The sequence below is a fragment of the Aquarana catesbeiana genome, linkage group LG04, assembly GCF_042186555.1.
Source record: "Aquarana catesbeiana isolate 2022-GZ linkage group LG04, ASM4218655v1, whole genome shotgun sequence".
In the NCBI taxonomy this organism is placed as follows: domain Eukaryota; kingdom Metazoa; phylum Chordata; class Amphibia; order Anura; family Ranidae; genus Aquarana; species Aquarana catesbeiana.
The window spans coordinates 517,328,669-517,343,856 of NC_133327.1; the positions used below are offsets into that span (position 1 = coordinate 517,328,669).

The following is a 15,188-nucleotide window of genomic DNA, read 5'->3' on the forward strand; positions in this document are numbered from 1 at the left end:
CTGATAATGGCATACTGTATCCCATTGACTTCAATGCAAAATCGCGTCCCATTGACTTCAATGCAAAATCGCGTCCCGTTGACTTCAATGCAAAATCGCGTCCCGTTGACTTCAATGCAAAATCGCGTCCCGTTGACTTCAATGCAAAATCGCGTCCCGTTGACTTCAATGCAAAATCGCGTCCCGTTGACTTCAATGCAAAATCGCGTCCCGTTGACTTTAATGCAAAAATGCCCCCTAGTGACCTCAATGTAAAATTGCGTCCCATTGACTTCAATGCAAAAACGCCCCCTGTTGACTGCAATGCATAATTGCGTCCCATTTAACTGCAATGCAAAAACGCTAGCCACAATAATTACATTTTCCACCGTTCGTCTTTCAGGATAGCCACCATAGAGAGACACTGGCTCCTCCCCTCTTAGGAAACACCGCCTTTCAATTCAAGATTTAAACCTCACTGTCCCGCTGTCCCGGAGGGGAGACATCGCTAAGGAGCCGGGGCTGAACAGCCGGGGAGGCTGAGGTCAGACGTTACCTGAGAAGGGGGAGATGGTGGTCTCGCTCTAATGTGCTGCCTGGTGGCTAGGGTGCCTGGGTTGGTGGCATTCGGCACACCCCAGCTTCTCCTGGGGAAGGAGGAACACTGGGGAGGTCCGTTTTTCTTCCACCCAGGGGGGAGCTGCGGGAGGTGCACCAGGTCCCCCCTGCAATGCAGCCAGCGTTGGAGCTAGAGGCCGGGCCAGACGATGGGTGGCGTCAGTTCCGGTGGGTCCGGGCACTTCTGCCGGATCCACGTCTTCCAGTACCAGACGCGGCTTACGAGAATGGACCATGCGCTCGGCTAGTGCAGCCTGTTCGTTCGCTGTGCAGACAGCTTATCAGAGGCACGTTTGACCATCCATCCTCAGCGGGACACGTCGGAGACAGAGGCTTCATGGACAGCTCCTGGAGAGAACAGCACCAGCCACTCTAAGGTAAGAGTAACCCTGGGGTGGTGTTCCCTTACCTATTCCGTTAGCTCCACAGGTGTTTCCCCTTCCTGGTGGTCAGTGGGGAAGGAGAGTGCGTCTGGGACCCTGATGGTGGTTGGTCCTGTGGGGCGGGGGGGCACTCCCGGTGGTAGAGCTGGTGGGCTTAAACATTTATGGCTGCTCTCTCTTTCTGTGTTTTAGAAAGCCACAGACCAAAACAAGTTGCCCCACAGTTCTAAGAAGAAATGTCCCTCATGTAGAGTCACCATGGGGGATTCCTGGACCAAGGCGCTCTGTAAGGAGTGCATTGAGGGGTTAGTGAGGGAGCAGGAGGCAGAACAGGGTACGGACCTGGTGGCGTCCGTCAAGCACCTTTCAGTCGTTCAAGGCACTCTTTTCTAGATTCCAGTTGCCTCAGCCCCCGAGCAATCCTCCACCAGCGCAGCAGAGTGTTACACCTAGTCCAGTGCATACTCCCTCTGTTAGTTGAGAGAGACCTGGGGACTCCAGAAAGGAAATTGAGGAGGAGCTAGACAGCGCCGCTTCAGACTCCCGGGGGAGTCAGATGGAGAAGGGGGTGGATGGGGAATCCACAAGAACCTTTTGTTATAAACTTTCCCTTGATGAAGTGGAGGATCTTATAGGCGTTATCCACACCGCTTTGGGAATATAAGAGGAAAAGAAGGTGTTTTATCGCTCCATGTTCAGATGTATAAGGGTCTGGGGGAACAGAAAAGGAGGGTGTTCCCGGTCCATGATGTTTTGGTCTAAGCCATCAAGAAGGAATGGCAAGATCCAGAGGACTTTTTTCAAGGGCTTTGAAACAAAGGTTTCCCTTTGGGGAAGAGGAGGCTCTAGTCTGGAATAAATCCCCTAGAATAGACGCAGATTTTTCATAGGTTTCCAGGCATACGGACCTAGCCTTCAAGGACATGGGGGCACTCTCAGACCCCATGGACAGAAGGATGAACTCGCTCTTGAAGAAGTCCTGGGACTCTTCGCAGGGAAACCTTAAGCCTGCCATGGCGGTCACAGTGGTGGCTCGCAACATGGAATACTGGCTTACTCAGATTAAGGCTCATATGGAAGTGGGGGCGCCAAAAGAAACTATTTTGTCTTCCTTCCCCATGCTACTCAAGGGGGTTGCGTATATTGCGGACGCTTCTACCGAATCAGACAAATTCAGACAATCATGTCTGCAAGGTCCTCAGTTTTGACCAACTCAGCACGAAGGGCCTTATGGCTTAAGACGTGGCAGGGAGACAGCGCGTCTAAGGTTAAACTCTGTGGGATTCCACTCATAGGGGATCTTTTGTTTGGACCAGAGTTGGAGGCCATTTCGGATCGGACGGCCGACAAGAAAAAGGCCTTTCCCATTAAAAGGAAATTTGGAGAACAGACTAAAAAAGTCTTGTCCTCAAAAAAATTTTGAAGCCCCAAAAGCTGAATGGCAGAAGTAGGCTTGGGGGTAGAAGGGCAAGGGGCTTGGAGGGGCGATTTTTCGCCCTCCTGAACAGCCCAAGAAAACCCAATTATGGGTTAACCACTGTGGGAGGAATATTGGGGGGCCTTCCTCCCACAGTGGGAGATGATCACCTCCAAACAGTTTGTGTTAGGGATCATAAGAAGAGGATACTGGCTGGAGTTCTCAGAACCTTCTCCGCACAGACTTCTTGTCATCGAGCTGCCAAAATGTACAGAAAAATCGTCAGCTCTTCTATCCTCCCTACAAGAGTTGGAGGAACAGGAGGTGGTGGTACAAGTCCCAGCAGAAGAGACCAGCAGAGACATCTTTGTGGTCCGCAAACCTTTGGGAAAGTTCAGGCTTATCATGAACCTGAAGCCTCTGAATGCCTCAATTACCTACAGGAGGTCCCGGATGGACTCTGTCTACTCGGTGAAGTCACTTCTTCCCCCGAACTGCTTCATGGCGTCGATAGATTTGAAGGGCGCCTATCTGCCCATCCCAGTTGCAGAGGGCTACCAGAGGTTTCTCAGGCTGGTGGTAAAAACCAGGGTAGGAACGTTCCATTTACAGTTCAGGGCACTCCCCTTTGGGCTATCCTCTTCCCCCCGCATCTTCACCAAAGTTATGGTGGAGGTCCTGGCCTTCCTGTGGCTCAGAGGCATCTCGGTAGTTGCATACGTGGACGATCTACTCCTGTTTGCCTCTTCCCCGGAGAAGTTGTCTTAGGATCTACAGGTAGCAAGAGACATCCTAGAAAACTTTGAGTGGCTCTTGAACCTTGAAAAATCCAATTTGGTTCTGTCCCAAAAGGTCACATTCCTGGGTTACATGTTAGATTCAACAAAGCAAAAGGTTTTCCTTCCCTTAAAGAAGATCCAGAAGGTGGACAAAGCAATGTTGGTGCTTCAGGACAGCCATCAGGTCTCAGTAAGAAAAACTATGTCAGCTTTGGGCTTACTGACATCCACGCTCCCGGCAGTACAGTGGGCAGGGCTGCATTTTCGCCCTCTACAACTGTTTATCCTGTGGGTTTGGGACCACAGTCAAGGGTCACTCGAAAGTGGGGGGTGCCTTGTGTGGACCTCTTCGCTTCGAGGGAGAACACAAAAGCACGCCTGTTCTTTTCCCTGATCAGATGGGACGGAGCGGCTGGGGTGGATGCACTGGCTCAGAGCTGGCGTTTCTCCTGGTGTTATGCCTTCCCGCCTCCTGTACTGATTCCAGCAGTTCTGAGAAAGTTTCAGTTGGAAGACACAACCCTCATTCTGATCGCGCCACACTGGCCCAGGAGGCCGTGGTTCTCCATTTTGATGGGTCTGGCTGTGGAACCTCCCTGGATTCTGCCTATCCAGGAGAATCTTTTTTCTCAGGGGCCGATCTGTTGTCCCCAGGTGGAGCGGTGGAATCTCGCAGCTTGGCTACTGAGAAGGAATTGCTGAAGGGTAAGGGCTTCTCGGATCGTTTAGTGGCGACTCTCCTAAGTTGCAGAAAAAGGGAGACGCAAGCTATCTACCTAAAGGTGTGGAGGCGCTTCAGTAGCTGGTGCACAGAAAGCTCCTTCGATGTACGCAGTTCTGCAGCAGTGTTGGAATTTCTGCAGTCAGGAGTGGACAAAGGGGTTAGCCCTTAGCACCTTGAAAGGACAGGTATCGGCACTGCGCATTTTCCTGGAAAAGTCGATAGCAATAGATCCTTGGATAGCTAGGTTTTTCAGAGCCTTAGGCAGACAGAGACCAGTCAGAATTCCCCCCTTCCTCGTGTGGGATCTTTCTTTAGTTTTTAGTTTTACAGGCCCTTACAGGGGAACCTTTTGAGCCGTTGGGTTCCTGTACGTTAAAATTGGTCACCCTCAAAATGGTGTTTTTGGTGGCGATCACCACGGCAAGGAGAGTGAGTGAACTTGAAGCCCTTTCTATTAGGGCACCTTTTTTCAGGTTTTCCCGGACCGTTTGATTTTTAAAATGGATCCAGCCTTTTTGTCAAAGGTGGCCTCTAGTTTTCAAAGAGGCCAAGAAATTATTTTACCTACCTTCTATTCGAATCCTGTGAGGAAACGGGAACATATTTTTCATAAATTGGACGTTAGAAGGTGCGTCCTTCATTACTTAGTACAAAACAGTTTAGGAAATCTGATTCCTTTTTTGTGTTATTTTCAGGGGCTAGGAAAGGGTCCAGAGCCTCTAGACATACAATAGCCAGATGGTTGAGATTGGCCATTGGTCAGGCTTATGTGGTCGGGGGGGTTGGAGCCCCCAAAGGGTATTGAGGCACATTCCACCAGGGCAACGGTGACTTCTCAAGCAGAGTGGGCTGATGCTTCTCCAGAGCAGATCTGCAGGGCTGCAACGTGGTCCAGTTTTGCCACGTTCGTGAAGCACTACAGGTTGGACCTGCTGTCAGCCAAAGACCAGGCCTTTGGGCTTAAAGTGCTGCAGGCAGTAGTCCCACCCTAAGGTAAGGTAAGGTGCTCGCTTATCCTCTCTATGGAGTTTTTTTCCCAGGAGTCTTTCAGGACAGCACCTGCACCCACCCAAATTGTTGGCTATCTATGAGAACTCATCGCATGAGATCGTCAGGTAAAATGAAGCGTCTCTCTATGGTGGCTGTCCTGAAAGACTCCTGGAAAAGGATGTTACCGGTAAGTAAATTGTTTTTTTTTTTTTTTAAACTGTGCGTTTCGGTTTTCAGCCAAGTGCATTCTGAATTTTCATTTCAGTGCACCTCTATTTTTACATCCAGTGGCACCTGCAGGGAAGATGAGAGAGAACTCAACAACGACTGGGAAGCCCGGGAGTGGGTATGTCAGCCATAGGCTCCCATGTCCCAGCCGTTTTTGGCGAACCCACTTTTCTCCTGCAGCCTCCGCTGGCTGAAACAGACCAGACCAGAGCGGGCTGAAAATAGGTAAGTATTTATCTTTTCTGTACAGGTTAGTAAGCCTAGGTGTTAGGAAAGGGCAGGGGGGGGGGGGGGTTTAAGACTAATTCTCCCCCTATTTTATCTGGCAGCAAGGAACCCAGCAAAACACCAGATGCTGTATGCTGCTAGAACAACCTGCAACCTTACTTCAGAATCTTTGTTGTCATTGTTGAAAAAAAATACTCAAAACCCAGTGTTGGCACATTTTCAAACTCTTTTACTGCTTGTTTGGAGCATTTACATATTTTATTGTCTATAGTCTGGGCACAGGTGACTTGACCATAGATTTGGCCGGAAATGTCAAAGGCAGTTTTTTTGGCCATGTAATCTGTCTGTCACATTTCAACTCCCTATGCAACAGTGTAGCTTACAGTGTATAAGCAGAAATTGATAAAACCCCCTTTATTATACATACCAAAGTCATACATATTAGGGAAAGGTGTCTGGTTCAATTAATGTTTATTGGGGTTTTTCCAGAAAAGTACATCATGTTTCACATGCTCATGAAATAAAACACATTATAGCAAAGGTTAGATGTTCATAGAACAATTACTAGATACACGGTAGAGCATTGGGGATCTAATCGCAATTCCCATATATAATCAGAAGAAATGGGACCCCATGCTTAGAAAGGGATCAGGGTTTGTTCTCGAATAGAAAAGAATCATATTTGTAGGACCCAATGAATTAATAAAAGAGATTGTATTGGGATCTCAAACATGAGTGTCAGCGATTGCGGGGAGTTGGGATGAGTGGCAATGCTGGGGGGAGTTCTGATCAGCCAACTTAGGTGCTCTTGATCAAGGTCATCTGCTGATCTGAAAACTGTAGTGGGGACTTTTAATGGCAACTATAATCACAGGTAGTGTTACTCGCTGTGTCTCCGGCTTCACTGTGTCTCCAGCAGTGACACCTATGCCGAAATCAAGAGATAGGGTCTCCTCCAGCCCCTCCCACTTCATTTCTCACCAGTCAGCTGATCTCTAGCCTCTGCCCCCCAGCCATGCTGTGAACTGAATGGGTTGCTGCGAAGAGGCTGAATGGGTGGCCGTGGGCTCCAGGAACAGTCCAGCTGGGCGGCCACAGGCTGCATGGACAGCCCTGCTGGGCAGCCGCGAAAAGGCTGGGAGAGCAGCGCGGGCTTCAGGAACAGCCCAGGATTTGGTGACCCCTGGCAAATTGTATTTTGACCTCCCAGGGGGTCCCGACCCCCAGACTGAGAACCACTGGTCTAGAGGGAACGAAGAGCCAAAAGGGTAGAAGAGGAAGGGAGGCGGGGAAGGGGAGCCTCAGAGTGCCACCTTAAACCTATACAAAGCCATCTTGCGTCCCTCTATAGGGGTGAGAATCAAAGATGTAATGTCCAGTGGTCAGGTTGCAAATAGTCTATCCACGGGGTCCAGATTTTCAGGAATCTGTCATGTTTATCCTCCACAATAGCTGTCAATTTCTCATTAACCATTGTGCCATTCAGGCAGGCTTTAACTTCCTGAAAATATAACACAGGAGATTTCCAGGAGTGGGCAAAAAGTTTGTTTAGTGGCAGTAAAGATAAAGGCCCCTTCCACACAGGACGGGCTCCGTTGGCGTCTGCCTGCTCTGCGGGGAATCTGTCCACTGATCCCCCGTGAGCAGGTGGATGGCTGGTCTGCTTATGCAGAGCGGACACAGAGACAGCCCACTCCCCTCTATGGGCGGTCGGATGTAAACGGACCACCTGTTCATTTACACCCGACTGCCATCCGATCCGCCAGATGAATGGGAAGCGATCCCCATCTGTCTGTTTTTAGCGATTAAGATCGGATGTCGGCGGGTGTCAGCGGATACATGTCCGCTGACACCCGTCGCTCTATAGAGGAGACTGGATCGAGTCCAACTGATAAACTGACAGGCGGACCTAATCGGTCCACTAGTGTGAAAGAGGCCAAAGGTAGCACCGGATTTCTTTCCAATCCTTCTCCAAGATATCTACGCCCAAGTCTTCCTCCCAGCGAGTCATGTAGGTGTTTTTTTGAGAGAGAGAGGAGAAGAGCTTAGGGAGGCATATAATGGCCTGGAGAGTGTGGGTCCGAGCGACACTTACTTTCAAACCAGGTAAGCTTTAAAGGGGTAGTCCTGCGCGATACGAGCAACACCACAAAATCTCTAAGTTTTATGTAATGGAATATTTTCTGCAATGGTGCATCATACTTTTTCCCAAAATATTCAAAGGGTTTTGGTCCCATTTGAAGCAAGAAAGGAGTAAACATCTGTAAAAACCCTTTCTTGATGTTTCTTCCAGGTCTCGAAACCCTGAAGAAACATCAAGGAGTCCCATACCTTAAAAGAATAGAATAGTGAGGGCGCGAAAGGGGATGGCTGATGGGGAGGTGGGAACCAAAGTAAGGAAGTTAGTGCAATCCATCCTGTCTAAAGCACCCAGATGGGAGTCTCAGTAACAGCATGGAGGTGGGTTAGTGGAGCCAGCTGTGCTGCCCTGTAGTAATGAAGTAGGCAGGGAACCCCCAAGCATCCACTGAATCTATGCCAATAAAGGTTTTGTATATTAATCCTGGATCAGCTGTGTTCGAGATAAATGCGAGAACCTGATTTTGCAAGACTCGTAAGACTGATAGCGGGACTGGGATGGGAAGGTTTCTGAAATAATACAACAACTTTGGGAGGAAGGCCATTTTGATGGCCTTACGCCTCCCTAACCAAGATATCTGATACTGGGACCATGCTCAAAGACGAGGGTTCAAGGATCTGATAAGAGGGTGGTAGTTAGCCTGGTATAATTTGTCATTAGTGGGTGTCAGGGAAATCCCTAGTTATGGAAGGCATGTGGCCCATGAAAAAGAGAAGGAACATTGCAGAATAGGTAAAGTAGCAGGCCTGAGAGATATGTCCATAGCCACAGACTTGGCTTAATTACGGTAACTATAAGCCCTGAGAAGGATGCAAATGTATCCAGGGCAAAGACTCAAGTGGGGATGTGAGCATTAGGGTAAGGTCTAGTTCTATGTAATTAACCAACCATTTTATTTACTGTCCATACCAACTTTAGAAAATTGCTCATTGATGACTTAGTCTCCAAATTAATATATTTCCTGCATATTTCTACTATGGACTACACAGCTGTAGTATGTAAATGTGGGCAATTTTGTTTCTTTTAGTATTGGAAGATATTACATAATATACTATTGGTAATTTGTTGACACGTATCCTGTGATTACAGTGCAGCATTATGTATGGAAAGCATGAAGATAAGGAGCCAGTATATCGCTGCATTGAATGCAATGAGGAGTCCAATGAACTGTACAGAGATTACAAACATGGAGTACTGAAGATCACTATCTGTGTAAGTTTGGTTGAGGCATTGACTAAATGTATCAATGTATGAAGTCCTGTGTCTTTCTGCTGCTTTGTTCTTCTGTTATCAACATGATAACTTGGGGTGGGTGCTATAAATAGATTAGCTGAGAGCTGGTCTATTCACAGCACAGCTCGGCACATTCCTTCCTTCCTCTCCCTATGTGGAGTGGGGGTGTGTGCCTTATCTCCAATCAGCTGTCACACAGTGTATGCCAAGACTTCACTCCCAGTGCTGAACAGGTAGAAAAAATCTCTAACATGTTGTGCACATTCTAAAGAATATAGCAAGCTGAAGACAGCAGATATACGTGTAAAACTTATGTAGGGAGATTTGTTTCATCTCCATGCAACATCTGAGGCTGTTCACTTCACTGGGTGTATGCGAGGGCTTACATCCACTCTAAAGTGGATGTAAACCCCATTCATGAAATCTGACCTAGGCACATATATCTGTAGTGATTACTTATAGTGGATATAAAAATTCTACACACCCCTGTTAAAATGTCAGGTTTCAGTAAAGTAAAAAAATTAGACAAAGATAAATAAGTTCAGAACTTTTTCCACCTTTAATGTGATCTATAAACTGTATAACTCAATTAAAAAACAAACTGAAATCTTTGGGGGGGGGGTTGCATAAGTGTGCACACCCTCTTATAACTGGGGATGTAGCTGTGTTCAGAAGTAATCACATTCAAACTCATGTTAAACAGGAGTCAGTACACACCTGCCATCATTTGAAGTGCCTCTGATTAACCCCAAATAAAGTTGAGCTGCTCTAGTAGGTCTTTCCTGACATTTTCTTAGTCGCATCCTACAGCAAAAGCCATGGTCCACAGAGAGCTTCCAAAGCATCAGAGGGATCTCATTGTTAAAATGTATCAGTCAGGAGAAGGGTACAAAAGAATTTCCAAGGCATTAGATATACCATGGAACACAGTGAAGACAGTCATCATCAAGTGGAGAAAATATGGCACAACAGTGATGTTACCAAGAACTGGACGTCCCTCCAAAATTGATGAAAAGACAAGAAGAAAACTGGTCATGGAGGTTGCCCAGAGGCCTACAGCAACATTAAAGGAGCTGCAGGAATATCCGGCAAGTTCTGGCTGTGTGGTACATGTGACAACAATCTCCCATATTCTTCATATGTTTGCGCTGTGGGGTAGAGTAGCAAGACGGAAGCCTTTTCTTACAAAGAAAAACACCCAAGCCTGGCTAAATTTAGCAAAAACACATCTGAAGTCTACCAAAAGCATGTGGGGAAAATTTGTTCTGGTCTGATGAAACCAAGGTTGAACTTTTTGGCCATAATTCCAAAAGATATGTTTGGCACAACAACAACACTGCACATCACCAAAAAGAACACCATACCCACAATGAAGCATGATGGTGGCAGCATCATGCTTTTGGGGCTGTTTTTCTTCAGCTGGAACAAGTTCCTTGGTCAAGGTAGGGGGAATTATGAACAGTTCCAAATACCAGTCAATATTGGCACAAAACCTTCAGGCTTCTGCTAGAAAGCTGAACATGAAGAGGAACTTCATCTTTCGGCATGACAACGACCCAAAGCATACATCCAACAAGGGAATGGCTTCACCAGAAGAAGATTAACGTTTTGAAATGGCCCAGCCAGAGCCCAGAACTTAAACGGATTGAAAATCTGTGGGGTGGAAAGCGTTTGATTCAGTTTCATGGCCTTATTTGTATTATACACTCCAGAAATGGGGCTTTGGTCCTCATTTTATTACATGGGTTGCTGCACTTTATAACAAACCTCAAGCAGTAATAAAATACACAGGTTATAAATCTGATTCCTTTTTAATAGAAAGAGGCACACGTCAAGGTTATCCTCTCTCCCCCCTTCTATTTGCGCTTTTAATTGAACCCCTGGCCCAGTACATCAGATTAGATTCCAAAATAACTGGAATAGACCTAGGTGGATTTCAGCACAAACTTTGCTTTTTCGCAGACGATATTTTATTATTTTTATCATCCCCTCAGGTTTCGGGTCCCAATCTATTGCCAGTCCTTAATAGATTCGCAAACATCTCAGGATTAATTATAAACCCTAAAAAGTCCCAAATCTTGAATATATCTTTATCTTCAAACGAGATAGATATTATTAAAACAGCTCTCCCATTTGCATGGGCAGAACATTACCTCACCTAGGTATAAAATTATCAGCATCCATTTCGGACCTTATTGCATCCAATTATCCATCTATTCTAAATCATGTGACAAATTCAATGAATCAATGGTCAAAACTTCCAATATCCTGGCTAGGTAAGATTACTACTGTCAAAATGTCACTTCTCCCCAAATTATTATATTTATTTTAGAGTGCTCCCGATTCCGATTTCCTACATACTTCTTAAGAATAATTCAAAACAGAGTTTCAAAATTTATATGGGGCTCATCTAAACCACGCATCCCTTCTCATACTTTATTTCTCCCCAAATCCTCAGGCGGCCTTGGCCTTCCAAATTTCGCAGCATACTACAAATCAGCTCAAATCGCAAGCTTAATAAAATATCACACAACACAGGAAACTCCCCTATGGGTATTGTTAGAAGCAATTGATTGTGATCCTCTATTGATTTCAAACCTGTTATGGCTTCACTCCAAGGATAGACCGGGTTTACGAAACCCCATAACTAAACATTCTCTTAACCTTTGGGATAGATGTAAATTCACACACCACCTCCAATCCCCTCATAACCCACTCCTATCTTTCATTAAAAATCCCACTTTTTACCCAGTCCTAAGTCCTTTAAAACATGGAATTCCTTAGCCGTAGCGAGGATACATTCATCACATCCTCTAAAATAATTTGATTTCCAGATCTCAGAGAGAAGTTTGGAATTCCTCAATCAGAAATATTTCGATACCTCCAAATAAAGTTTTTTACACCATTTTTAAACACAGACACTTCTCTCAAGCAACTCACTAATTTAGAAGCTTTTTGCTTAAAAAGATCCTTTAGCTAAAGGTCAAATCTCCTCTATTTATTCCCGATTGAATATTAAACATAACTCACTCAGACCAACATACACTCAGAGATGGGAGGAGGATTTGGGACAAACATTTAATGATGTAGAATGGTCAAATATTTGGCTCTCAACTAAATCTTCTTCTCCTAATACCTTAGCAGTGGAAATAAATTATAAGGTCCTGGCCCGATGGTATCTTGTACCTTCTAGAGTTGCTAAATACACCCCTGAAAGTTCAGCCAATTGTTTTTGTGGATGTCCGGCTTCAAATGCATGTCTGGTGGGATTGCCCTGTAGCCCAAATTTTCTGGCAAAAAATATTTGAAATTGCTGCCATCTTATTCAAAAAACCAATACTTCCGAATCCGGCCACAGCAATACTTTAAAACCGGAAAATTGAACTTGCATACAATTTAAGCTTTTTATCCAACTCATTACAGCTGCTAAACAAACGTTAGCAAAAGCTTGTAGAACCTCATCTTTAGTAATAGCTGAGACTACATGAAGAATGAATAACTTAATGATTTATGCTAAAATGGATGCCATTGATAATCTAATTCCTAAATTTGAAAATATCTGGAATCCATGGATTAAATACGCTATACAATTATCTACTGACGAACCAGTTCTAATGCCATGATAGAGGATATTATTGTTAATTGGATAGATTTTGGTACTTGTCCATTTCCAAGTGATTTCTTGACCTAACCTGGTGAACATCTTCCTATCCCCCCTTTTTTTCTACCTTCTTCTTTTAATCTTTATTATTCCTTCTTACTCTTTCTCTCATTCCTATTTCTCATGCCAACGTTACAAGTGTTGTAATTTAATACTTTGCTCAAGTTTATCTACATTTTTTTCTGTCACTGTTTATCCATAATTTATTTTATATTTGATGTAATATATTAATTCAATATATAATACTTTTATTTCTCATAACATTGTCTCTAATTCACATAATACAATGTATGTTTTGCTTGCAATCTATTTAGAATCTCACCCTGTAACAAATGACATATATGTTAATATGTTTGTTAAGTCTCTAATTGTATACTCTAATAAAATCTTTTGACAAGGAAAATCTGTGGGGTGATCTGAAGAGGGCTGTGCACAGGAGTTGTCCTCGCAATCTGACAGATTTGGAGTGTTTTTGCAAAGAAGAGTGGGCAAATATTGCCAAGTCAAGATGTGCCATGCTGATAGACTCATATCCAAAAAGACTGAGTGCTGTAATAAAATCAAAAGGTGGTTCAACAAAGTATTAGTTTAAGGGTGTGCACACTTATGCATCCATATTATTTTATTTTTTTATTTTTACTTCCCTCCACCTAAAAGATTTCAGTTTGTTGTTTAACTGAGTTGTACAATTTATCGGTCACATTAAAGGTGGAAAAAGTTCTGAAATGATTTAACTTTGTCTCATTTTTTTACATCACAGAAACCTGACATTTTAACAGGGGGTGTGTAAACTTGTTATATCCACTGTATATGTCACCAAAGCCCCAAAAGCAGCTGGAAATTTGTGTGGGGGTGGGTGCATAGAGATAGATTAGAAAGAAGGCTGTCTATTCACAGCTCTGCATGTTTCTTCCTCTTCCCCTTTCCTCCAATCAGCTCACATTTATTGTATGCCAAGACTCCACACCCACTGCTGGAAGAGGAAGAAAAATTTCTAACACGATGTTCATTGTCTAAAGAGTCTAGAAAGCTGAAGACAGCAGATATACATGTAAAACTTATGTAGGGATATGATTCGTCTCATCTCTGTGTATCATCTGAGACTGTTTACTTCACTGGGTATATATGAGGGTTTACATCTACTTTAGTCCTCACGAACATAAGTATGGTATTCTAGGGGTTATTTGTGGTTATGTATTAGATAATGGGTTAGTATTGAACTTGGAGTTTAGAGGGATGCTCTTAGCAGTGCCCTGAAATAATGTACCTTTTGCCTGGAATTTCTCCTAAAAAAAAAATAGCAGTGGACTTCCTTTGCCTGCAGCCTCATAGGTGTATATATGCTGTGTGCATTCATTTAAGGCACTACTGTCTCTGACTGCTAGTCCCTGTCATGCGGAGGGCAGCACTGACATGAGGAAGCAAAGCCCTGCTTCTCTACCAAGGTGTCCGCCTCCACGCAGGCAGTACAGAACAAGGAATAGTAACTTAGTAATGGGAAAAAATCATCTGAGAGCCTACAGCCAATAGTGGTGACTTTTCTCTGCTTCATTTTTTTTGGGCAGAGCTACCACAGTTCAGATCCTCTTAAACGTTAAATTAGTATTAAAACTTCACTATTTGTGAAGCACTTGCAATTTACAACTTTCAATGCTGTTGGCTTTTGTTTTATCAGCACTGTTCCCCCTGAGCTTCTGGTCTTCACAGAAAAGAGTTAACAGTGGACAGTTTACCCTTGAGCCAATCTGTCAGCTTGGAGAAGGGAGAGGGGAGGAAAAAAGGATCAGCGGAGTTACTTGCCATCCTTGTATATGGGGCTGGAACTGTGCGTTTCTTTTGAAGAATACAGTGCAGAGAGGCACAATTCCAACTGCAATTGCAAACGTGGCCCCATAGAATGCTGCAAGAGAAAGGAGCCACCCTGAAACAGGAAACCTGGGGGCAGCAGTCATGGCACCAGCTTAAAGTGGAACACGGGGGGATTTACTAAAACTGGAGCCCTCAGAATCTGGTGCAGCTGTGCACGGTAGCCAGTCAGCTTTTAACTTCAGCTTGTTCAATTAAGCTTTGACAATAAAACTGGAAGCTGATTGTTTTTTTTTTTTTTTTTTTTTTTTTTATTTGTAGAGCTGCACCAAATTCTGCATGGTCCAGTTTTAGTAAATCTCCCCATAGTGTAGGGAGACTCCAGTGCCTGTATGCAAGGGTGGCCCCATAGAATGCTTTAAGAGTAAGGAGCTCCCATGAAACAGGAAACCTGGGGCAGCAATTATGGCACTTAAAGTGGAACATAGGTAAAGATGTAAAGATAAAGAAGCTGTATAGTGGGTGAATAATAAATTGGCTGGTGAAAGTGCCTAAAAAACAGGGTTTAATAGTTTAATATCACTTTAAATGATAGAATTAGGGCGTTAACTGTTAAATGAAACCTATATTTAAAGCAAAATGAGGCCGTCATCCTAATAAACATGCAGGTTGCCTGGCAGTTAAGCTTCTGGATCAACATGACTGCTAGAAAACCAGAGTTTTCCGAAGGAGGTGAATGCAATTGTAGCCTACGTTCTTTCCTCACTGCAGGTTTTCTATAAGATTATCACTTGCTAATTCAGGGCAAAGTAATAGTGTATCTGTAAAGGGCCAAACCCCTGATACTCTGCCAACGCTCACCTGTTGCTCCAGCCCTTGTTGCAACTGGCACTAAAATCCCTAGTGTCAGCTGATGTTGGACCCTATGAGAAGTGGGGAGATCACTCCCCCAGTCATGTGGCAGTGCTCAGGCCCAATGATTGGTTGCTTAACCCAAGCACT

The 15,188-nt window shown here is 44.6% G+C and overlaps 1 protein-coding gene across 4 annotated transcripts in view; it reads left to right on the plus strand.

The window, feature by feature from the left end:
* The window catches only part of ARV1 (ARV1 homolog, fatty acid homeostasis modulator), a 109,875-nt gene that overhangs the window by 3,217 nt on the left and 91,470 nt on the right, over window positions 1-15,188 (plus strand). For 2 of the 4 annotated variants that reach the window (XR_012243950.1, XM_073627760.1), the window contains exon 2: window positions 8,576-8,698. Coding sequence is in view for 3 of the 4 variants with exons in the window: in XM_073627760.1 (XP_073483861.1) it covers window positions 8,585-8,698 (114 nt within the window). In the remaining variant the exon portion in view is untranslated. Of the gene's footprint in view, window positions 1-5,155; window positions 5,344-8,575; window positions 8,699-15,188 lie in introns of all 4 variants that reach the window. The other 2 variants (XM_073627762.1, XM_073627761.1) reach the window with 2 other exon arrangements.